The sequence below is a fragment of the Somniosus microcephalus genome, chromosome 24, assembly GCF_052327205.1.
Source record: "Somniosus microcephalus isolate GS21.2 chromosome 24, FLI_Smic_1.0, whole genome shotgun sequence".
NCBI classification, from domain to species: Eukaryota; Metazoa; Chordata; class Chondrichthyes; order Squaliformes; family Somniosidae; genus Somniosus; species Somniosus microcephalus.
Genome location: NC_141010.1, coordinates 44529680 through 44554781, shown reverse-complemented (window position 1 = coordinate 44554781; position 25102 = coordinate 44529680). Strand labels below are relative to the sequence as shown.

Genomic DNA, 25102 nt, shown 5'->3' with positions numbered 1-25102 from the left:
GTCGGGAAGGAGTTCCCTTCACAGAGAGTCTTTGACCTCTGGAATAAATGACCAAAACACTTGCTGCGTGTGGTTGGGCGCATTCCTGCAAATGGAAGACATGTTGAGTTATACAAGGTAGGTGAGTGAACAGGGACTAGTGAGAGCAGTCACTGGAGTCTCGAGGAGTTTGCTTGATTGCCTTTGGGGATTAGAGGGGACTTTCCCAACGATGGTCCTAAAGTGGCCTAAGGGGTTATCTCTCTCTTGCCTCTACCTGGAGATTGAATGACTGGGAGAACGGTTGATGGAGCACCTAGGTTGCAACGTGTCTGGAATGGGGAAGGCTGGATGGACCATTTAGTCTGATCCTGTCCTTTTTTAAATCATATAACCATATGAGTCCTGTGACTGTGGTGCACCAAACCTGCTCCAGTTTCAAGTCCAGACTGGGCTCTGGAAATCTCCCTCTACTCCAGCTGAAACTCGAGAGACACGTCCCAATCACCCTGACTCCCAAAGCACACATTTTCCAGTTTACTCTGAACTGTATTAACAATCTCAATTGAGTCATTGGTTTCCATTGAAAGGACGGTGTAACAAAACTGTAATGTGACTTCCTAAAGTGCTTGGGAGGATTTTTTTTGTATAAATGGAAATGGAGAATAAAAACTCTCCATGCTGGAAATCTGAAATAAAACCGGAATCTGCTGGGATTGTGCAACAGCTCCACCAGCATCTGAAGGAGAAACGTGGAACTTTAATCATTCATTAGAACTGGGATAGTCGGGCTGCAGCTGCCCCACTGTCGGACTGACCAATGAAAATGGGAGCGGGGCAAAAACAGGCAGAGGTCATGAGTTCAAGTCTGCTAACTATTTTCAGAATGAGGCAGCTTTGATGGTCTGTCAATAGAGTCTAAAAATGCCAGAATGTGGTGTAAAGTGTTGTGAGCAATACAAAAGTTGGACAATGGGAAAGGTGCAATGAAGGGTGTCTCAGACAAGGAGAAACCCACGGTGGGTTTTAAGGTACGGTGGTGCAACGATGATGGTAGTGGGCTAACAATCCAGGCATCATGAGTTCAAATCCCTCCAGAATTCAATAAATCTGGTCCTTTGTGGACTAGCACCAGATTGTCATTAAAGACCGAAGTGGTTCACCCTGGGAACCTGCCACCACTACCTGGGTTGGCATTTGCATGATCCTAATACCAAACTATGTGGTTGACCTTTAAAGTCCTAGCAAGCCACTCGGTTGCACAAACACCTTCTTAGAGCAAGTAGGGACGAGCAAATAATAATCAAAATGGTGGTGGTGGTGCACTCCGTGCTGAGCAACCATCCCATCCAATAGTCCTGCTGACGTCAAGCTTCTGCAGTGAACATAGAAGAGGGATCAGTTGTTGAACAAAGAAGAGCTTAAGAAGCAAAGGAATGAGTAGATCTGATGAGATTGGGCTGCCACTGGGACAAAATGGACTATGACGATGTCATCAAGTTCTAATATGTTTGCTCAGATTATGGGAAATGGAGTTTCAGTAAAATGGGGGAGATGGAGGAAAGGGAGGATTACTGTCGGTAATCCAGGGCAGAGCCTGACTCTAGGCTGTTGCCAAGTTCAAATGGATTTGCTAGACACAATTTTGTAAAGAAAACAAAATCTCAAAAAGCAGTTGGGCAGCCTAATTTTGATCTTTTGTAAAGCACATCCTATGGTTTTTTGCAGTTGCTGTCCTCTAATGTGGCTGTGATCTTGTGCAGTATTTCTGGAGGCGAGCTCTTTGAGCGTATCGTGGATGAGGATTTCGAGCTAACTGAGTCGACCTGCGTCTTGTACGTCCGCCAGATCCTGGAAGGGATCCGGTTCATGCACCAGCAGAGCATTGTGCACCTGGACCTCAAACCGGAGAATGTCGTGTGCGTCAACAAGAACGGCACACTCATTAAAATCATCGACTTTGGATTGGCCCGGAAACTCGGTGAGTAAAGCAAGATCTTTTTATGAAACCGTTTGGTGCTGACTTCTTCCTCCGGGTTGTTACCTCTCTGGCTGGTCCCTGGAGTGAGATAGATGGACCATTCGGGATAATTCTATGATCCCACGCAACCAGAAATGAGTCGCACTCGCAGGGAGTGTGGACAGGGAAGCAGGACTATCACATTGCAGTCCCGATTCTCCAACCCCTCGCTCCCTGCGGACACGGCTCCTCATTAAGATTATGGGTTCGCAGAATTGCCTTATTAGGTCCACGTATTGAAATGTTCTAATGCATGCTGTTCTTCTCTATTGGAAGCTGCCAAGATTGTCCTGATGGCTTTGTGACCCCAAAGCAATTGTTAGAAATTCTAAAATATTTAATTTCTGAAGTCATCAGTCTTCAGAGATATTGCAGCAGTGGGTTTAGAGCCACATTAGCACCCAATGACGAGCAACCTTGCCCATGTACTAGTTCACACATGGAGTCTAGTGGGCTCAACATTCCATACATAGATACATAGAAGATAGGAGCAGGAGTAGGCCATTCGGCCCCTCGAGCCTGCTCCGCCATTCAATGAGATCATGGCTGATCATCCAAATTCAGTACCCTGTCCCTGCTTTCTATACAAGTATAGAAGGAGACCACTTGATCCAGACCTGTATCCACTTCCTGTGAGCTGGGGCAGGGCAGTGATGATTCCCAATGTCTCCTCTTGCCCATCGTAAGTTCAGGGCTGGTGTTGAGGTCTTTCAGTGTCAAACTGAGCACGTACCTCTTAAGAGAGTGGTGTCTTTTCCTCACTGGGGTTTGGTGGGGCAGGGGCGGGGGAAATTTTTCTTCAAAACTAATGGGGTGGGTCAGGATGCTTGTGCTCACCTAGACTGCCAGCTCAGTGGGTGACTGGATTAGTTATGATTCAAGTCACACTTGGACTAATGAAATGAAGGCTTCTTTTCTCTCTGCTGGCTGTTGGGGTTCTATATAAAATGGGTTTAACAATCCCAATCCAATTCTAATTGGTGTGTGCCGACATCATGACATTGGCAGTCTCATTTAGACAGGCCACAGGTTGGCCGATGTGAGGAATGGAATTGTCGCACTGATGTAGTATGGCGTGCACTTTTGAGGCTCCGACCTCTACATGTTATTGGGGCAGAGCAGAGGGAGCTTTGATCTGCAGTTGGATGGCTTGGAAGTTCTTAATGCTGTCACTTGGGTGCCTTAGATTGTTGAGTTCCACCATCCCAACCCCCTACCCCCCCCCACCCCCCCCACCCCCCCCCCTCGGCATCAACATCCTTTACCTTGAGCACAAAAATTCACTCAGAAATTAGGATGTTTGCAATGGGATGAGGAGGGAAGACAACATCCGCAGTGTAGGAGCATCAGGAATTTGGGTCAGGAGTCTAGCTGTCAGTTTATACAGTACTGTAAAACTATAGGCAGTGAGACGAGGCCTACATCTGATGTGTCCAGCACTAACTTGGAGATCCTCATTTGGTAGCTTTATAATGGTGAATAAAAACTGAATTTTTTGCCACACTCTCGGACTGACCAAAGCAAATGGGAGAGGGGAGATGTCAGGCAGAGAACACAAGTTCAAATCTGCTAACTATTGCCCCAGAGAGGCATGGCCCTAACTCCTTCACAGGCAGCAGCACTAACCACTTTCTAGGCAAAATATTCTATAAAAAAGATGACCTCCGTTTGTTTCTAACTGAATGCCACTCAGCATTGGCAGCCTTTCTTGTTGCCCTTTTTCTTTGTGGTGCCGGTGATGCAGTTGAGTGAATCGATGCAGTTTTGATGGGGCTGAAGGCTGTTGCCACAGTACAGGAGCTCACCGTACTGGTGCAACCAATGGTGATGGTCTTGTGGCCAACAATCACTGATACTGGGCTAGAAATTGCGTTCGGAGGCGTGCCTCCGGAGTACGCTTCCGACCCGCGAAACCATTACGAACCTACCTGCTGGCGGTGAGGCTGCGAAAACTCGCGGTCCTGGGCCTGGAGGTGGAGGGCAGCGTAATGGCCCATGGATCCCAGGGACACAGGCGGCGTGGAAGTCTACCTGGGATCACATGGGCCTGGCCTTCCAATCGCAAAGCACAATTCCATTTTAACCATTTCCGAAGGGAGTCCCCTAATGAGATGTAAAGGAATCCTGAAATCTGATCTAATTACAATTTACAGAATTGAAATTTTATCCGTAATTACCTTCATTCCACCAACCTCACTAAAAATTAAATTTTTTGTTAACTTTATACATCATTAAAACTGTAATCCGGGCCACTATTTGCATAAATTCATTTCATACAGCGTATGTACAAAATTTAGGATATTAAAATGTTTAATTAATGGCTTGGATATCCCTTTATGCTGATGCCAACAGGCCCTGTGCCTGCTTGCATCAACTGTAAGACTTACGTGCGCAATTGCTGGCCAGTCGGTGGGCAAATAGCCCAACCCTGCACCAGCGATTGCTTTTCCGTAGCTGGCGTCTATGTTGACGGGCCGCGAGTTCTGGATTTCGCGCATGCGCATGCAGGAATCCCAAACTTGCGGTGGATTTCAAAGGAAATACGATGGCATACTCTGAGAGAAGGCTGTCATACACACAATTTCAGGGCCATTGTATATGGAGTCAATGGTTTGCGAGTCCAACACATCTGTACACGCCATGGTTGGAGGCTGGTCTTAGGGATTAATATGTCTTGTTCTTTTTGCCCACTTTTCTGCTGGATAACGGATACACTTCTCTTTGACTGTTGCAAGACCCTCTTGCAGGTTACGAGTCATTCTGTGGAGTTTTTAGCACCATCCTGCCAGGTCTTGATGCAGTCTTGGTTGCTTTCAGGGCTCCCTTGGAGAACATTTACTGGCCACTCTATGAGCACTTGGACTTTCTTTCAATTGAGTGTAAAAGCTATTGGCCATTCTGATCACGCGATCAGCCCATCACAGCTGAGCTTTAACGATCATGATTCCTTCTTGGCTGGCGTTTGCGTGGACGAGACTCACTATTGGGTATTCATTGGGTAGGATCGCTTGTGAAATCTGTCAAAAACTGACATGTTTCCGTCGCCCAGAAAACTGCGCCAGAATTTGACAGCAGCTTCACGACGGGACGACGAGCAGTGTCACCGCCTGCGTTGATTCCTCTGACCTGTTCTCCCTCTCCAGCGGTGTAAAGTAGGCCCGTGTTTTAACACCCAGCCATGCCTGAAGAGACACCGGGCTGGATTTTAATTCAGGGGCGGGTTGGGGTCGTGTAATCCACATTTTGTGTTATCCACACAAATCGAAATCGATGTGGGAGATTGATGCGAATTTAACTTAATTGGCCAATTGTGTTCCAGCGTGTGGCAACCCATGGCAAATTAGTTTTTCCAGTCTGAAAGTCACCTCCGATGACGCCATCATTGCTGCTGCTGCATTTAAGGTCTGCAACAAGCCATACTTCTTCTGCAGACTGCCAACCTTTTGGCCTTTGCTGCTACAGGGACCTGGAGGCAGAATGGCCAGTGAAAGACCTAGGTCTGCTCCAAGATTTGACAACGTTGCCCTGCAGGCTTTAGTGGAGGGAGCAAGAGCTCATAAGGAGGTGCTCTTCCCTTCATCAGGGAGGAAGAAGCCTCCCCAGCAGACCAAGGCTGTGTGGCTGCAAGTGACAGAGGAGGTCAACTCCTTATCGGTAACCCGCAGAACCTGGATACAGTGCAGGAAGAGATTTCATGACCTTCAGCACACTGGAAAAGTGAGTATGAATTTCCCATCACCCTCAATCTGATCCCCATTGCCTTTCTTCACCAGCACTCAGCTTCAGCAATCTCTTCCTCCACATCCCACTTGACACTGACATCCATGCACCCTTACCCATTCCCTTTCTCTCTATGGTCACATTCACCTAACTATTCGACTATGCAGCCCTCACACTCGCTATCACTGTGATGCTATGAAAACAACTGACAATGCACAGGGAGGGCCCTTAGTTTTGCCACCTCACTTCATCTTTGTCTCCTTCTAAGTATCTATGCTATGGAATCTCTACACTCACTCCTTCATTCTCATTCAACCTCCACTTGTTTCCCTCATTGCAGGAAAAGAGAGCTCACAATAAGCGAGACAGAGTGAGGACAGGAGGAGGGCCACCCTCAGTAGCCCACCTCACCCCCTGGGAGGAGGCGGCCCTGGAGATCGTAGGAGTGGAGGATGATGCGCAAGTGGGGGACGGGCAGAGGGGTGCATCACAGCAAGCTGGTGACAATAGTTTTCCATCTCTCTCATTGACATTGCATGAGTCGCTGATAATGATTCTGAAGCTCTAACAGATGGACTAATGATCATCTGCAATATACAATGTGCATGTAACCTTGGCATCACATCTCTGACTCTTTCCTTTACTCCCCCACAGGACCATTGCAAGCACCTGTCCCCACTAGCCAGGAGGAACAGCATGAACATCAAGACTCCTCAGAGGAATCTGCAACCTCTGAGGGTGCAGCGTCAGCAGAATTAAGCGCACCCAGCACCAGCGCAGACACTCACACCTTGGTGGGACCTTCGGGACATAGAGTAGTGTTGTCACCTGGTGTATCACAGCTTACAAGTGAGCATCAGCAGATTGTGGAGAAAGGGACAGCAGTGGAGAGTCCTAGTCGGAGGGTGCAGGACACTGCCAGCTCGGCTCAGCTGCATGTCGACCCTCTGCCTCTGGGTCCATCCATAAGATCAGCGGGGCTGGAACGCCGGGAACAGATGCAGGAGTCTCTGGCAGGTTTTGTCTCCAGGGTCGCTGCGAGTGTGGAGCGAATGGAGGAGTCCATAGCGAACATGAGCAGAGCCTTTGTGGAGTCATTGACTCATGAACGCATCACCATGGAAAGGATGGCAACCTCCATGGAGGTGATAAGTCGCCAGAGAGCAGAAAACATGGTGAGTGTTCAGAATAGAATGACATTCCTAGAGGAGCGATGGTCATCTATTGAACAGAGAAACCAGACCTTCATGGAAGTCCTTCTTAGTAGGACTGCCAGTGCAGATACGGGTCCCCATGGCCCCCCCTGATGTGCAGCAAGGTGCTCTCAAGCCACTTGCAAGCGCTGAGGGGGACCTGACCCATGAGAGGGAAGTTGGTGGCAGACATCAAGGAAGTGGGGGCTCCTCTCCAAGCGCTCACACTTCCATACCACTGCAGAGCCCTCGGTCAGAGCCCCACCAGAGTCCACACCCATCTGAGATCGGCGTCTCAACCACTGCACAGCCGCAGGAGCAGCAGACTGTTGACGAGCCCTCACAAGTTCGCCACCCCAGAGGACGCCCGCCAAAGGTGTCGAGACAGGAGCAGCAGGAAAGTGAGCAAGGGGCCTCCACATCTGCTGAAGCCACAGGGAAAGCACCACGTAGGAGCACGTGTAAGAGAAAGATACTGCACAGTCACAAGGGTAGTCACTTGGGTGAAATTTGATGTTTTATGTGTAAAAGCCATCAGATGAATAATGTAAATAAAAAATCTGATGGCTACTGCTGTAGTTGTGGTGTGTGTCATTTCGCGAATGGGACTTCCACATTGAGGGCTTAGGATTACTTGCAGTTGTCAGTATGGTGGTCAAATTGTTAGGAATCAGCTAGTTCTTGGCCATTGTCGATGCTCAGGTAAGAAGCTGCGAGGCAAAAGTGCTTGAGTGGCTAGGCTAAGCAAATCTGGCCAAGATGAGTGTATTCCTTGCATCCCGGCCAGCTATGTTCTCGTGTACTGCTGTCACTGGTTGATGGGCCTCTGCAAGATGTTCGTTTTCGCTCTCCTCCTCCTCCTCATCTGAGGAGGATATGTGAGGAGCCACTTGGTCCTCAGGAATCTGCAAGCCACGAAGCTGTGCCATGTTGTGAAGTGCACAGCAAACCACGATGATTCTGGAGACCCTGGTTGCTGAGCACTGCAGGGTTCCACCTGATCTATCCAGACATCTGAAGCGCATCTTCAGCAAACCGATGGTTTGCTCGATTATGGCTCTGGTGGACATGTGGCTGGAGTTTTATCTCTCCTCAGCTTCGTTGGAAGGCCTCCTCAATGGTGTCATTAGCCACGTCCTCAGGAGATAGCCCTTGTCTCCAAGTAGCCATCCGTTAAGTTGGTCTGGCGGACTGAATAGTGGAGGCACACTAGACTGGCGCAGTATGAAGGAGTCATGGCAACTGCCAGGGTACTTGGCACAAACATGCAAAATTTCCTTCCTGTGGTCACACACCAGCTGAACGTTGAGGGAGTGGAAGCCCTTGCGGTTGACAAAAATACCTGGATTGTGATGGGGTGCCTTAAGGGCCGCATGTGTGCAGTCAACGAGGCCCTGTGTCCTTGGAAAGCCTGCCAGATTAGCTAATCCAACCACACGCGCCGTGACACTTGCTTGATCCTTGGTGAAATGGATGTGATTGTGCACGATGGCAAAGAGGGCATCGGTTACCTGCATAATGCATTTGTGTGCGGCCGCCTGGGAGATGCCGCTGATGTCTGCTGCTGATCCCTGGAAGGAAACTGAGGCAAAAAAGTTAAGTGTGGTGGTGACTTTGACGGCCACTGGTAAGGGTTGTCCACCTGGTCCTCTGGGCTGCAGGTATTGTTGCAGCATTGCACAGATGTCAGTCACTACCTCTCGCGAAAGTCGGAGCCGCCTTTGGCAGTGCTGCTCAGACATGTTGAGATAGCTGACCCTGTGTCTGTAGACCCTGTTTGGGGGGGTATCTCCTGCGCCGACAGGCTTCCATGCACTGGCCCCTTCTGGCCTGTGCAGCCTCAGGTGGGTGAGCAGCAGCTTGGCGCTCCTGTTGGTGCTGCTGCTGTTCCTGGTTCTGCTGCTGCCGCAGCTGGGCTTCTTCCTCCTCTAATGCCCAGAAGGGAAGGAAATAAATGGCTCCCATGCTTCTGGTACATGCCTCAGTTGAGGAAGCGCTCAGTGAAGGTGGCGAGAGGGGTTTCCCAGGAGGTCACACTGGAGATAGGTGTCAGGCTCCAAACTTCCACAGCTGTGGTTATGCCTTCTAAAAGTTACCCCAGACCTGAGACAGCCGCCAGTTTATGCAAGTTTAACCCCCCACACGCCTCCAATCCCGCCTCCTTGGCCCAATGAAAATCCAACCCACAGTCTCTTGATGGTTTGTGTCTCGCCAGCTGTACAGAAGTGAAGTGGTTGCAACTGCCTGAGTCCTTAGCCTCAAGCTCTTCAAGGTACCAAGCGATATCTCTTGGTTGATTGCTGCACCACAATGTAGTGTGCTGACCAGTTACTGGAAATGATGCAATGAGTTTAACTGCATACCAGTAATTGTTACTGTCTTGGCTTGTATTTCCTGAGTAAAGAAGATCGGGGTGTGATCCGATCGAGGTGTTTAAACTTTTTAAATGTTTGATAGGGTAGATACAGAGAAACTGTTTCCTCTGGTGGGGGAATCCAGAACAAGGGGGACATAATCTTAAAATTAGAGCCAGGCCGTTCAGGAGTGAAATCAGGAAGCACTTCTACACACACAGGGCAGTAGTAGTCTGGAATTATCTCCTCCAAAAGGCTGTGGATACTGAGGGTTAATTGGAGCTTTCACGACCGAGATAGATAGATTTTTATTAGGTAAGGGTATCATGGGGTAAATGGAGTTGAGGTGCAGAATGAATGGGTGATCAGGCTCAAGGGGCTGAATGGCCTACTCCTGTTCCTGATCCTGTCAGAAAGTAGTGCAGAAAGTAACTTGCTGATACAAAAGCCTCCATTAACGGTTGCAGCCTCCAGCACAGCTGCAAATAAGCCAGGTGCTAAAGCGCAGCCTTGATTTACTGAGAGTAGTTTAGAGAGGTAAGCATCGACAGTGACTCTTCCCATCATCCCACTGCACAATTGCTGTGCCATTTTGACAAGCTCATCTGGGCAGCTGAGCTTGGGTCGAATCGAAGCCTTTAATTGGAGCTACAAAGACGTCTGTGTTTTGTTTGCACAGCACAATAGGCGCACGCACAGACTAGGTATACGTGCATGCCGCACACACAATGGGTATATAAAAACACACGTACACACACACTTGTATAATCACAAATGTATAATCTTCCATCAACCAGCGCAATCGGGCAGCGTAATAGAACGTAATCGTTTATTGTTTTTCTTTCCATTAAAAAGTGTTCATTGATGTATTTACAAGTGGTAACCTGGTGCCGTTTTATTAACACAGCTGAAAATGGGTGTCATAAATCGCAACTTCTACAAGAAGTAACTCAGGAAGTACTACTGAATGGCCAGCTGAGGGCGCCATCCGAGGAGTATAAATACTCGGGCGTGGGCCCAACTTGGCCAGAGACAATCTGGAAACAGGAAGCTAGTGACTACTAACTAGACCTCCATGTTTTGTTACAAGTCGATTAAAGCCTTGCTTTATGTACAACCAAGTGCGTAGTGAGTCTTTATTACGTCAATGGGTTTATCACCAAAAATAAGCATTTTAATAAGGGTGTCCAGTCTGCCACCTGTGAGTAACCTGATTTAAAATCACTGAAAAAGACATTAAAACAACTATACTGAACCATTTAAAAGTTTCATTGGTGCATACTAGTTAGTTTCTTTAGTAAATTAAATATTTTTTGATATAAAAAAACTTTTAAAATGTAAGGTGTTCAGTTCCCTTGTACCTTACAAGGATTCTTGGACTCTGGATTTACAGGAACAAAATATATACGACACAAAGGTTTAGGCTCAACCCAAAACTGTTAGTTTATTAAAACCAACAAACCACAGACAAAAACTCCTTGGAGATTTGGTTGAAACTTACAATCACCCATGCGGATGGTCGTTACCGATGTTGATTGTAGGCCTGGATCTGGAGGTGACCGGTCCCCGTCCTTCTTCACCTGACTGCAGCAGTATCCATAAGTCGATGTCGCTCCTCCTTATAGTTCTTTAGTGACCTGGCCCCATAGCTGGGCCTCCCCCAACCAGTTTCGGTTGTCAGTTTGCTGAACTGCCCGACATTCACAACTTGTCAACCTGTAATTCAATTACCGGAGGTATACAGAGCTGTGAGATCGAAGATAACTCCTTATCTCCTTTCCCGCTCTCTCTAACGCATATACAATGTGATTTTTATTACTGTTGATGGGTGGTTAGCTGATTGTCTGCTCAGGACTAGTGTGTCTTCCATTCATGTCAGGAAGTCGATCGTGACCCCATTGTTTCAGTTAAACTCGGAGCATTGTCCAGATGTAAATTTTTCCCATCAAAACCAATCATGATTCAAGGCCTCACAGTTCAATATCAATGTCCTTTTCAGAGTTAATCATGAATCAAAGCTTTCATTGTCCAGTGTCAATGTATTCTCCAAGAACTGATCATGATTCAAACTTTCGATGACTGGCACCTTTTCTGTGCCTCAAAGTTTAACCGTTTCATGCCCTTCAGTGCTGGGCCAAACTGTTCCATGAAATTTACAAAAACGTGCCTGTGCACCTAAGAAAACGAGCGCCTTTTGAAGAGCCTTCCCGAACCAGTGCAGTCGGCGGAATCTCCCAATTTCCACCTGGGGGGTGTGGTCGGTGTTGTGGGCGGGGCCTGATTCGGGCGACTGAAATCTTGAACTAGCGCAAAAGATCGCGGAAAACACGAACGCAAGTGATTTTGGGCGTAACTCACTTGCGTTTAAAAATTCCCTGTTTTTACGCTGGTTTGGCTGTTTCTGCTCCAGATTGCGCTGATATTACCAGCGGAAAATCTACCCCTTTAATGAATAACTAACCTGTTAACCAGTTGTGCTGCACTGAGCTCGCTCCATTTCCTACTCGGTGTCTGGGGCAGAGGTCCAGACTGCGCGGGGGCTCCACATGCTGGTATTGTACAGTACTGCAGGTTGCTCTGACATTGCCTTTCCTCTCTGTCTCTCTACAGATCGTAAAGGGTCATTGAAAGTAATGTTTGGAACGCCAGAGTTTGTTGCCCCGGAAGTGATCAATTATGATCCGATAGGATTCACTACGGATACCTGGAGCATTGGAGTTATCTGTTACATCCTGTGAGTGAATACAGCCACCGCAGAAAGATCAAATTCATTTTTCAAAGCAATGCCGCTACCTGTTCATTGTCGGCTCCATTTTTCACTGAGCAGTTTGGTTTTCTAAATTTCCATCTGTTTTCTGTCTTTCTCCTTCTTCCCTTCTCGAAGCCTCAATTCTTTTCTGCTCTACTTTTAAATAGTATTTGAATTTTATTCTTATTATGGTGAAGAATGTTGGTGCTGGTTATGTAATGGCTTCCTAGTTCAGGCACTGACTGCTGGCACTGGGGAAGTGGAGCAGTAGAGGGTGCCCCTTTTGAGATTGGGGCTGAGGCACTTTGGCTGCTGCAGTGTTGGCGGAGGCATTGCTCTCAATCTAGCTTCGGTGTCAGCTGTGGCTCAGGTGGGTAGCACTCTCGTCTGAGTCAGTTTGTGGGTTCAAGTCCCACTCCAGAGACTTGAGCACATAACCGAGGCTGACACTCCCAGTGCAGTACTGAGGGAGTGCTGCACTGTTTGAGGTGCCGACTTTCGGATGAGATGTTAAACCGAGGCCCCGTCTGCTCTCTCAAGGGGACGTAAAAGATCCCATGGCACTATTTTGAAGAAGAGCAGGGGATTTATCCTCGGTGTCCTGGCCCATATTTATCCCTCAACCAACATCACTAAAAACAGAGAAGCTAAAACTCTATCACACCTCTGTTTATGGGATCTTGCTGTGTATAAATTGGCTGCCGCGTTTCCGACAGTGACTACACTTCAAAAGTACTTCATTGGGTGTAAAGTGCTTTGAATTGTCCTAATTCTGAGTCTAACTCCTGTACCGCTGCAGGCTGAGTGGACTGTCTCCATTCCAAGGTGACAGCGACGCCGAGACCCTGAGTAATGTCACCGCCATTTCTTGGGAATTTGATGAGGAAGCATTTACCGAGATCTCTGAAAACTCAAAGAATTTTATCAACTGTTTGTTACAGAAGGACATGAGGTAAAGGAAACCTTCCTCCAACTCCACTCCAGATTTTCAACTTTTCATATCCTATTTCAAGGGAAAGGCAGTCACTTGTTCCTCCTACCCCCCTCCCTACAAACTATCTTACTCCATAAGATGCTGATGGGAGATGTACATGGTGTAGTCTTTCCAATGGGCATTTTAGTTTTGGAAAGCCTGGGTAGAATTCCAGTGCAGTAGGTACACTGCTGGCCAGGGTCAAACTGGTGGGATGGCTACTTGTAGCTTCTGTTCAGGCAAGGGGAGAGTTAGTGAGAGTGGAGATATCCCCACACTAGTTCTGACTTTGATTCAGACAAGGGAGAGGATTCTGCTCCTCATATCCACCACTCTACGGGGTGAAGAGGAACAGTGTCACTGATCTCTGAGCTCATTTGGGACTCCTTAACCTTGGATCCATGTCTTCTAGTTCTATAATCACAGTTCTAATCAAATCGGCAACTTAAAGATCTGGATCATGTTCTTAGAATCATAGAATGGTTAACAGCACAGAAGGAGGAACACTATATTAAAGGGATTAAAATAAATCCAAAATCTAGCTTCAGATTGAAGCAGCATTTGATTGTGTGAACCTATAACACTATTACAGATTGGCTCAGAGCTCCTATTGATGTTTGTAAGATATTTGACAAGTGTGCGACATATTTATCTTTTATGTGCCTATTTTGCTTTATTCTACATTTTAGGAGACGATTAACCTGTGAGGACTGCCTCAACCATTCATGGCTACAGAGCACAGACCAGGGAGCTGCCAAGACACTGTCAAAGGAGAGAATGAAAAAATTCCTAGCCAAACGGAAATGGCGGGTAAGGACCTGGCCACTGAATTAAAGATTGCTTCACTTCTAATCATTGAAAGTATGTTGGGCCTCCAAATAACGTGGCATTCTCTGGCCTGTGGGGAGGACGGAGGAGACCCTTCTGGTGGTGGCTCTGACCAAGTTGAGGCTGTAGAGAGAGACCCTTCTGGTGGTGGCTCTGACCTATGTTGAGGCTGTAGAGAGAGGCCCTTCTGGTGGTGGCTCTGACCTATGTTGAGGCTGTAGAGAGAGGCCCTTCTGGTGGTGGCTCTGACCTATGTTGAGGCTGTAGAGAGAGGCCCTTCTGGTGGTGGCTCTGACCTATGTTGAGGCTGTAGAGAGAGACCCTTCTGGTGGTAGCTTTGGCCTGAGTTGAGGCCAAGGGAGGTGGTGGGTGCTGGGGGGAGGCTTCCTGTGATGGTTCTGACCGCTGGTGGTACATAGAGTGCTTTCTATTTATTGTTCTGCTCTATTCAAGCGACTGCCCCTTGACCTGATACTAGGTCCAGTTCACCTAAAATATATTCCAATTAATTATCTCAGTCACGTTGTTTCGTTTAACTTTTTTTTTCTGAACATCCTCAAAAGCAGCAAATGTACATGTTCGACTTTGTACGGCAAGGACAGGTGATTCTAGACAAGGATGTGTCTCGAACCACAGCTATCAGGAAAGCCTGAACAGGCTGGGCCCCGTTTCTCTAGAAAAGAGAAGACTGAGGGATGACCTGATGGAGCTCTTCAAAATTATGAAGGGGTTTGATGGGGCAGACGTAGAGAAGATGTCTCCACTTGTGGGGGTGTCCAGAACTAGGGGCCTAAATATGAGATGGTCACTAATAAATCCAATAGGGAATTCAGGAGAAACTTCTTTATCCAGAGAGTGGTGAGAATGTGGAACTCACTACCACAGGGAGTGGTTGAGGTAAATAGCATGGATGCATTTAAGGGGAAGCTAGATAAACACAAGGGAGAAAGGAATAGAAGGATATGTTGATGGGGTTAGAAGAAAGGTGGGAGGAGGCTCGTGTGGGACATAAACACCGGCATGGACCTGTTGGGTCGAATGGCCTGTATGTGCTGTAAAATTCTGTGATGTAATACTGAATAATAATAGAGCAACACAAGGAACTATTTCAGGAACCAGGAATTTAAGTTATGAGGAGAGGTTAAGGAAGTTGGGCTTATTTCCTTTAGAAAAGTGATTTTGATGTGACCTAATTGACGTTTTCACTAAACTGATGATGGCAAATTGTAAACTGCGGTGAAGGGCCCAAAAAACCGTGGATACAAATTAAAAATTTGAAAGCCAGAAGTAAGGAGACAAGTTAGGGAGATCTTAATCACCCAAAGGATAAAAGAATAGTGGAACAGGTTACCAGAGAAGGCCACTGAATTAGAAGCAGGATGGGAGTTAAGAGGTAATTACAAAATATGGCCCTGACTTTTTGCAGGGATTGTCCTGATCTCCTGCCATAACCATGCCAGGATAATGGCGGGACCCCCAGTAAAAGATGTAAATAGCCTGTTTCTCGGGTGGGGGTGGGGGCAGGGGGGTGGTGGTCAGCAGGAGATCAGGACAACCCCTGTGGGAATCCAGGGCGTGTGTTTCTGCAGTGCGAAGGGATTGAGGGACATGGTGTGCAGATGGAGTCGACCCCCAGAAGACCTTAATAGCCTTTTCCTGTTTCTAAAGACTCTTGGGTTCTATCTGAAGAGCATTTCTTAATCATTCATATGCTTTGACTAAACATTTATCCAATATTATATGCTGTATAATTCTATGATTCTACTACAACAACAACAACTTGTATTTATATAGCACCTTTAACGTGGTAAAACGTCTCAAGTCGCTTCACCGGAGTATTTTAAGACGAAAAATTTGACACCGATCCACATAAGGATAAATTAGGGCAGGTGACCAAAAGCTTGGTCAAAGAGGTAGGTATTAAGGAGCGTCTTAAAGGAGGAAAGAGAGGTAGCGAGGCGGAGAGGTTTAGGCAGGGAATTCCAGAGCTTAGGGCCCAGGCAACAGAAGGCACGGCCACCAAAGGTTGAGCGATTATAATCAGGGATCCTCGAGAGCAGAATTAGAGGAGCACAGATATCTCAGAGGCTGGGGGGGGGGTTGGTGGGGTGGTTGTGGGGCTGAAGGAGATTATAGAGATAGGAAGGGGGCGAGGCCATGGAGGGATTTGAAAACCACGGTGAGAATTTTGAAATCGTGGCGCTGCTTAACTGGGAGCCAATGTAGGTCAGCGAGCACAGGGGTGATGGGCGAACGGGACTTGGTGCGAGTTAGGACGCGGGCAGCCAAGTTTTGGATGACCTCAAGTTTACGTAGGGTGGAATGTGGGAGGCCAGCCAGGAGTGCATTGGAATAGTCAAGTCTAGAGGTAACAAAGGTATGGATGAGGGTTTCAGCAGCGGATGAGCTGAGGCAAGGGCGGAGATGGGCGATGTTATGGAGGTGGAAGTAGGCGGTCTTAGTTATGCTGCAGATATGTGGTCGGAAGCTCATTTCAGGGTCAAGTATGACACCAAGGTTGCGAACCATCTGGTTCAGCCTCAGACAGATGTTGGGGAGAGGGATGGAGTCAGTGGCTAGGGAACGGAGTTTGTGGCGGGGACTGAAAACAATGGCTTCGGTCTTTCCAATGTTTAATTGGAGAAAATTCTATTGTAATTTAATAGAGGTGTTCAAAATTTATGAGGGGTTTTGCTAGAGTAGACAGGGAGATACTTTCCGCAGGCAGGAGGGTCAGTAACCAGAGGACATGGATTTAAGATAATTGGCAAAAGAGCTAGAGGGGAAGACGAAGATAATGTTTTTTTTCACTCAGCGAGTTGTCATGATCTGGAATGCACTGTCGGAAAGGGTGGAGGGAGCAGATTCAGTAGTAACTTTCAACAGGCAAATGGATCTCTACTAAAAATGGAACAATTTTCGGGGTTATGGGGAACGAGCAGGGGAGTGGGACTAATTGGTAGCTCTTTCAGAGAGCTGGCCCAGGGACAGTGGGCCGAATGGCTTCCTGTTGTGTTATATGCTTCTATTTTATTTTGTCCTGTCCTCCTGCGGTGATTGATATTTTATTTTGGAATGAAAGTTTAAAATGTGTATACTTATTTTTCCATTTTAGAAAGCAGGGAAGGCACTTCTTGCCCTCAAGAGACTAGCCTTGCCGTTAAACAAACCGGACAACGCAGAATCTACACCCACGTCTCAGGACAAAAATGGTAAACCATTGACTCGCTCTTCATAGCTAGCTCTTCAATGGAGCTATCTAATCTAATCCCTTTCCTTTTCCCCTTATCAATTTACATTTTTAAATACCTATCTAATTCCCTTTTGAATGATGGTCTTCCTCAGTAGCCACTTGTGCCGAAGCATTCCATGCCCTAATGACACTCTGTGTGAAAGAAATTTCTTCACAGTCAAAGGAGACTGATAACTGATCATTCAGGATAACTGGTGAAAAGTGACGAATTCCTACCCTTCTCGGTCTTCCCTTCTGTAGGACTGTTATTATTCATTTGTCCCTATGTTTAGGGAAATAACCCTAGCTCTAACCTTGAGCGGAGACAACAACCACAGAATCTGGCACTAAGATTACTAAGCATTTTATTTGATTGCCGAACAACAAAAACCAACAGCTCTAAATCGTACTCGGTTGGGATTGCGGATTGCCCAGACCAGTGTAATGGGACGGGCCCGGAGTGTCTACTGAAGCCACTCTCTTCCTTATCTTCTTCATGTTGCCTCGCCTACCGATAGCAAAGTTCGTTCTCCTTTTTATAGTTTTGAGGTAAAACGGGTTTCCTCTGTCCTTTTTTTTTCTTGTTGCAGTGTCCAATTCAGAACCTTTCCTGTTCTGTGTCTGTTTTCTGTTTTTTTTCTCTAGCAGACAAAAGTCTGTGGTTAACGTACAGGCTGGGTTTTCCATTGGCCAAAGAGTCAAAAGTTCATGACATCTAAATGACCCAAAACAATCCTGTACCCTACACTTCCTCTTCCAATCGATAGCCTTGACATTACCTCATCTCTACCTTGTCTTCTCTTCTACTCTTTTCCTTCTTGCTGATGTCTTTCCCCATGGTTTATCGATAACAATCAGAATGGGACAATTCCCGCCAACAGCTCAACAAGTTGCCCAGCTGGGTAGTTGAGGCGTACGGGCCAGGAGTGTTTCGTGATTGATTCTTGCTCTGTGCTGAGTTAGCTGATTGCAGCCTGTAGGGGGAGCCACAATTGGGCCTCCGCACCCCTGGGTTAGGAAGTGGTCAATTGGACAGAGTTCCTGCTCCTGTTCGCTCGCCAGTGGCCCCTGCTGGAGCAGCCAAGGCTCTGCAGTGGTAACTCGTTTTCTGTGATCTTGACGTGTTTTGTGACAAACTTATAACTGCCGTGGAAATTGTGACAAGAAAATTATTATAGCCATCTCCCTCAATTAACTGCATACAGGTGTGTAGTGTAGTTCTTGGCTGTGGTTGCATTGATAGTGGATGTCATCTATCGTGTTCTTCATTCTCCTCCTTTACTAGTTCTGAGTCCAGGTCTACAACAGGAGGTTCTCTCTTCCCTGGATGAGCAAATTCAGAGGAAACCATTTTTCAGCAAAGCCTTGGAGGACCTGGAGGAGCTGGAAGGCAGTGCGTCCTGTCTACAGTGTCACATTGAAGGTGAGCACCGCTCGAAGTATTAGTCAGTCTCGGCACTGCTTTGTTGGTGAGGGTGGCGAGCACCATTTTTATGCCTTGTACGGGCGCTGCAGGATTAGAATTTAAAAACCTTTTTTTGCAATTTATTTTAAGCAATTTGAAGAATTAAAGGTGATTGTCACCCTGTATGGGTGTACAGATAAAGAAAGAACTTGCATTTATATAGCACCTTTCGAAACCTCAGCCTGTCCCAAAGCGCTTTTACAGCCAATGCGTATTTTTGAAGTGGAGTCACTGTTGTAATGTAGGAAACGGGGCAGCTAATTTGCGCACAGCAAGCTCCCACAAACAGCAATGTGATAATGACCAGATTATATTTTTTTAACTGATGTTGGTTGAGGAGATTAAATATTGGCCCAGGACACCGGGGAGAACGTCCCTGCTCTTCAAAATAGTGGCGTGGGATTTTTTACATCCACCTGAGTAGGCAGATCTCAGTTAAATGCCTTATCCGAAATACGGCCGCTCTGACAGTGCAGCACTGCACTGAAGTGTAGATTTTATGCTCCAGTCTCGGGAGTGGGACTTGAACCTATAACCTTCTGACTCAGAGCTGACTAAGCCACAACTGACACTTATCATTGCTGCTGCTTTCCAGCCTGGTAATGTTTAAGCTTTTTGCGAACAAATTGGAAATTTGCGCTATACCTGATATGGGGGTAGATTTTCAACTGGACGTAGAACAAGCACTGTTGATTGGCTACCTGCTATCAAAACCAGCCAATGTTCTTTCCCGTTGATTTCAGTGGAAAGGAAATCCGGGCGGTTTCTACAACAGGCGGCGGAAAAGCAGCACTAGTCTGGCAAATTGAAAATCTACCCCATGTGTTTCTGGATGTGCTGTTCCCTCCCCTGTTCTCCCCTTACAGCAGGAGTGTCCACTATTGTCTAATTATATAACCCGATGATTTCATTTCTTTTGATCAATGATCATTCAATCCATATTTTCTGAGGTTTCAATCTACCTCAGTCAATTAGATTCCAGTGAGCAAGGTAAAGAAGAGATGCCTAAATAATTGATTTGTATTGAAGTATCCCATCATTCCGGTTGCCCCTTGTTCCTAGACTATAACAATAATAGAGTAGAACAGCAGGGAGTTCTCCTATAATAAAAACAGAAAATGCTGGAAATACTCAGCAGGTCAGGTAACATCTGTCGAGAGAGAACCAGAGTTGACGTTTCAGGTCGATGACCCTTTGTCAGAACTAGAAAAAGTTGGAGGTATAACAGGTTTTTAGCAAGTGTAGGGGCAGGGAAAGGGGGGAGGGGAGGAAAGGACAAAAGGGAAGGTCTGTGATAGGATGGAAGGCAGGAGAGATTAAGAGACAAAAGGGATGATGGTGCAAGGCAAAAGGAGATGGTAATGGGACAAGTTAAGAAACAAAAGATGACTCTAGATGAAGTGTAAATGGCACTGGCAGAATGATCGACAGCTGCCAAGTGAGAGAGAGAGAAAAAAGATGGGGGCCGAGGTTATGGTCTGAAATTGTTGAACTCTATGTTGAGTCCAGCAGGCTGTAAAGTGCCTAATCGAAAGATGAGGTGCTGTTCCTTGAGCTTCCGTTGAGCTTCATTGGAACAGTGTAAGAGATCAGAGTGGGAGTGGAGCGGAGAATTAAAGTGACAGACGACCGGAAGCTCGGGGTCACCCTTACGGACTGAACGGAGGTGTCCCGCAAAGCGGTCACCCAATCTGCGTTTGGTCTCCCCAATGTAGAGGAGACCACATAGTGAGCAGCGAATACAGTATACAGGAAACTTTGGTTTATCCGGAGGTTAACTGTCCGGAATGCTCGAGCCACCGGCAAAAATCAGGAGCCATTTCATTAGTTTTTTTTTCTTTTCGTTGCTTTTTCTTCACCAGTCAGGCTCTGCAAGGTCTCGCTGAAGCTGTTGCTAAGCTACAGAGACAATTGCAAGGTACGGCCGACTGTTTAGAAGCTGTTGCTAAGCAACAGGGTTTGTTGCCAGATACGGAGCTCAAAATCTCCGTATGTTTCAACATTAGCGCTGGTTTGTCCGGCAGTTTTGATGGGAATGGCAACAGCTCGGTCCCGTCTGTGCCGGATAGCACAAAGTTTCCTGTACTAAATTGCAAGAAGTACAAGTAAATCGCTGTTTCACCTGGAAGGAGTGTTTGGGGTCCTGGACAGGGGGAAGGGAGGAGGGAAAAGGGCAGTTCTCCTAGATGATTGACTTCATTCCACCCTCGACCAATATGACTGAAAACTCCAATTTATAGGGTCTTGCATTGCACAAAATGACTGCTCCATTTGCCTACATAAGTCAGTGGACTTCAAGAGTAATCAGTTGGTGCAAAGTGCTTTGGGATGTTTCTGTGAGACATAAGGCACTATATAAATGCAAATTCTTCCATTCTTTTTTCTTGGGCTACACAATATTTCATCCTGTTCAATACTCTCAGCACGGAATCAGTTTGGTCTAGTTTTGTACCTGTTGGGTGAGGGGAAGCAGAGATGTTTCTGCAGGGTGACCTGATGCAAGTTGCACTACCAAGATCCCTGATTGAAACTAAACCCCAACCTCGTATTTTGGCTGTAAAATAATGTTCTCGGGAAAGGGTTCTTTTAGGGGATCTTGACATTCTGTGCCTCTTTCTACCCTGACTCAGGTTACCCTGACCCTGAAGTGATTTGGTATAAAAATGAGGAGCCACTCACCGAGTCGTCACACTTCCAGATCGACTATCAGGAGGATGGGAGCTGCTCACTAATTATTACTAATGTCACTCAAGAGGACTCTGGGCATTATATGTGCAAGGCGATGAATGCACTGGGAGAGCAGACTTGTTCAGCCACACTGACTGTTTACCCACTGGACATGATCCAATGCAATTAGAAACGTGGCAGTCAAGAGCTAACAAATGAACAGTATATTTACTACCTGGAACTCAACCCTCAATATCACAATGAAAGTAGAAGATATCAAGCAATTCAGTGAGGAACATTGATCTAACACGTGATGGAGACAAGTAGTCACATTCTATTAGTTGGCATTGCTCTTGAATGAGAGGTTCCTGAAGAGCATTAGGAAGATAATTGCCATCAGTACTGATTTTTCTGGACTCGCCCAACATATAGTATAGGATGTACTATGAAGAAAATGAAGTGTTCGGAGTATTGAAGGTCGCACAGCTCTGGACTTTGAGTTCTTAATCCTTGTTGAATGAATAGTCGCTGTAATGAAGACTGACTATAAAGGTGTCTCGAACCACGGAGCCCATTTATACTGAACAAAGACTTTTGTTATTTTAGCGACTTGGAACCATTTCACTTGACTTATTTCTTGGGGGCGATGGGCCAATTCCATTTCTTGCTGTATCAGACCACCTTTTACCTTTTTGATTTGCAGGAAAAAGATACCTGATTGAAACATTTGGAGCCACACTTCTAGCAGTTAAGCATTAAAATGTTGTTATCTATTGGTGAGCAAAGATAGCCTAACTGAAGCCAAGTGCTTCAATGATCCAATTTTATGTGTAACCAAATATCACTGAGGGCAGGATGCTCTTTTTGAAAATGTGTCTTAAGAGTAAGATTAGCCATTTAAAATTGGAAATTTTAAAATCTTTTTAGTATAAATTTAATGTTTTATTGAGTCCCAATCAGTTTTGCTCCTGATCTGAGCCAAGATGAGCAGAGAGGCACTGAGCAGAGGCTGAGGCAAGAGCCAGCAAGGGAGAGTAGGGCCTGAGGGTCCCTTGATGGTTCCTGGCTGCCTGTAGCAGGCATTCTGGACACCTACCCTCTTAGCTGCAGTGTTGTCATTTCAGCCAGATGAAGAAAAGGGGATAAAGTTACAGGAAAAGGTTGTCCAAGGACAGTGAGAAAATTGTGAGAATAATATCTTGCCACAGATAGTACTGGAACTTTCAGTCCACAGTGACCTCATCATCACCATCTCAACCAGGTACAGTGGTAAATCCTGTAGGCCTGGTTAAGCTCTCTATCACTTCCTGCACTAGCACAAACATATAAGATGGTAGATGACCAATCAGTTTTTGAACAATTTGGGCTCAAAATCTTCAACCATCGACACCAGTAATACTTCATACAAGCTGGAATCTTCATAAATACAGTACACTGGAGCCTACTTCAGGGAAATGACTAGCAACAAGCAATACTTTTAACTGAAGTACGGCAATTAGCCTTCCTGTATCCCTCATTGTAGAAAACCTTGTTAGTGTAGAGAACTGGTACTGTTGTTGGGACTCTCCTCTGCTTAACATCCTGCATATCATCATGTCTCTGGACCAAAACCTCAGTACCATATTCACAATGCAACCGTCCAATATCGCTTACTTTTTCATTATTTAATCCCAGTTCTCTTATATTGGAGTGCAAGTATTTCCCCTCCATCACTGTTCCTGTAAGCCTATTTGTGTGTCCTTTTCCCCCCAAATTTTTTGCAGTACATCTGTAATCTTTCTCTTTGGGGTGCGACACATTCCTTGTAATGAAATATTGTGCTTTTTAATTTAACCAAATCATTTACTAATACTCAATTTAAAAAAAATTGTGACCTTCAACCATTACTTCAATCATCCTCAAACAACCTAGAAGAGGATTTAGCAATATTTCACAATAAAGGATTTTCCACATGCTTTAGTTAAGAAATCGCAAGCTTTCAACACGTAAAGCCTCATTATAACAGCTTCATTATGGATTTTGTCAGGGAATGTAAATACGGCAGCATCCAACAGCCAGTAATACACTGCACTTCTGGTATAATCGACATTTTTGGCTCCCTCATTAACATTATAAAATGGATTCTGTATAATATCCCCTCTGCAGTATGTGTGAAACCTGTGTTAAACCTTCTGATGTGATTGTTAAAACCTACTGTGTCTGGTCAATAGAGAGCTGCTACTGTGGTAATGGTGGCCTCGGGCTAGAGCAACCTGCTTATCAGTAATCCAATATGCATCCTAATTATCCTATGAAAGTGCCACTGAATATTAGAAGGATGAAATATCAAATTTTAATAGATCTATATCGTACTGAAAATCTTGTGTAGGGCACACACTTTCTGCTCACGTGCTATAATTCCTTGTGTTGCAGTTTTTGGTTACGATTTTTGTATCAACATTGTAAATTGCTAGGTGAACATTTCCCATTCAGTTTTATTACGTCAACTATCACAATGTAGTTGTAGGGTCTGGCCACAAGGTGGCTCGGCAGAGCAAATATATATATATATGAAATAATCATCAAATGACTGTGGCCAACATCACAGGTAATTTATATATTTTTTGTTTTTATATAGTGTTCATTGTAGAGATGATGTTTTGGAACAAGGGTTGGCGTACTGGCAGGGTGAGATTCAATGGGCTTTCTTCATCTGAACCTGTCTCATATTAGGTCATATTCAGTGATAAAACTGGAGCTAGATTGTGGTTGGTAAAGAACATTGACACACTTGAAGTAAAGATAAATCTAATCATGTTTTTCTGTTTGAGGTGCAGGGTAATGTTGCAATGTGATGATTTTACTCTGGGAGTGGGTTAGAAGGGAGGAATTGAAGAGTGGGTTGCAAGGTATCTGTGAACCACTGGCAAAACCACCACACATTGTATAAAAATGAGTCTTTCTACCTCCTATAGTGTGTTTAGGGAGACATCACAAATCCCTTCTGATTAAGACCATCCATTGCCAGTTTAGGTTTGAGAAGCATCATAATCAAAGAGTTGGTCTTGCCAATCAAGGAATCTGAAAGGGTAATGGATGGCTTGGGTGAGTACATGGTTTGGACTTGTAACCTGTGGTGTATAATAGTTCTATAAAGAAGAATCCCTGCATCAAGGAATGAGAGAGATCCATTCTGGGTTTTAAACTGGTAGATTGTGACATCCGATCATTCAATTCAGAGGATTACATTTGTGAATTTTAATTGTATTAGTTCCCCAATTTAATGTCAATTTTTAATGAGGTACATGCAATTCTTGATTAGAGTGAGAGTCAATCATATTAACAGGTTACAGCTCAAGCTTATTGCCAATGGCTGCCACCTGATTTGTTGATGGCATCATCAAACGGCACAGTCACGGGCTGGGATTCTGGGTGAATACAAGAGGGCCTGGTTTGTTTCCTTCCTTACTCTGCTGTAACGTTACTTCAATGGGTTGAAATTGTGTATTGCGTCAAATCATTATTCAGATCTGATCGCTATTGTTTTTGATAAGGTAACATGACTGAAACAACTTGTATTACAACATGTACCTGGATATTTGTAATAAAAATTGGAACTACATCATGGGTCAGTCAGCATCATATTCCAGCTGAGACCTTTCATTAGAGCTTATCTGATCAAAGTAAGGGTGATAATAGAGGACTGTGCAAAAGAGGTCAACAGTCTGGGTAAACTAAATATTGATTTATTTTATTGGTTTAATATTTGTTGTATGCCTATTTGAGCCCGCAAGATAACCATTGAAGCGGTAGCTTGACTCAGTTGGTAGTTCTCTCGTACAGTAATCTGTACTCTGCACCAGCAACAAGCCCAATATTTGACAGCTGAGACCAGTTTTCCCGGTAATGGAGATCGTAACAAATATATGTCAGAGTAACTGAA

General features: G+C 45.6%; 1 protein-coding gene across 1 annotated transcript in view; it reads left to right on the top strand.

The window, feature by feature from the left end:
- The window catches only part of LOC147101459 (myosin light chain kinase, smooth muscle-like), a 92033-nt gene extending 67252 nt beyond the window's left edge, over window positions 1-24781 (top strand). Inside the window, exons 11-17 of the mRNA XM_085966595.1 lie at window positions 1743-1960; window positions 11877-12000; window positions 12815-12967; window positions 13678-13798; window positions 16932-17028; window positions 18334-18471; window positions 21144-24781. Coding sequence (XP_085822721.1) covers window positions 1743-1960; window positions 11877-12000; window positions 12815-12967; window positions 13678-13798; window positions 16932-17028; window positions 18334-18471; window positions 21144-21370 — 1078 coding nt within the window. The 3' untranslated portion in view covers window positions 21371-24781. The remainder of the gene's footprint in view (window positions 1-1742; window positions 1961-11876; window positions 12001-12814; window positions 12968-13677; window positions 13799-16931; window positions 17029-18333; window positions 18472-21143) is intronic.
- Window positions 24782-25102: the final 321 nt, after the last annotated feature.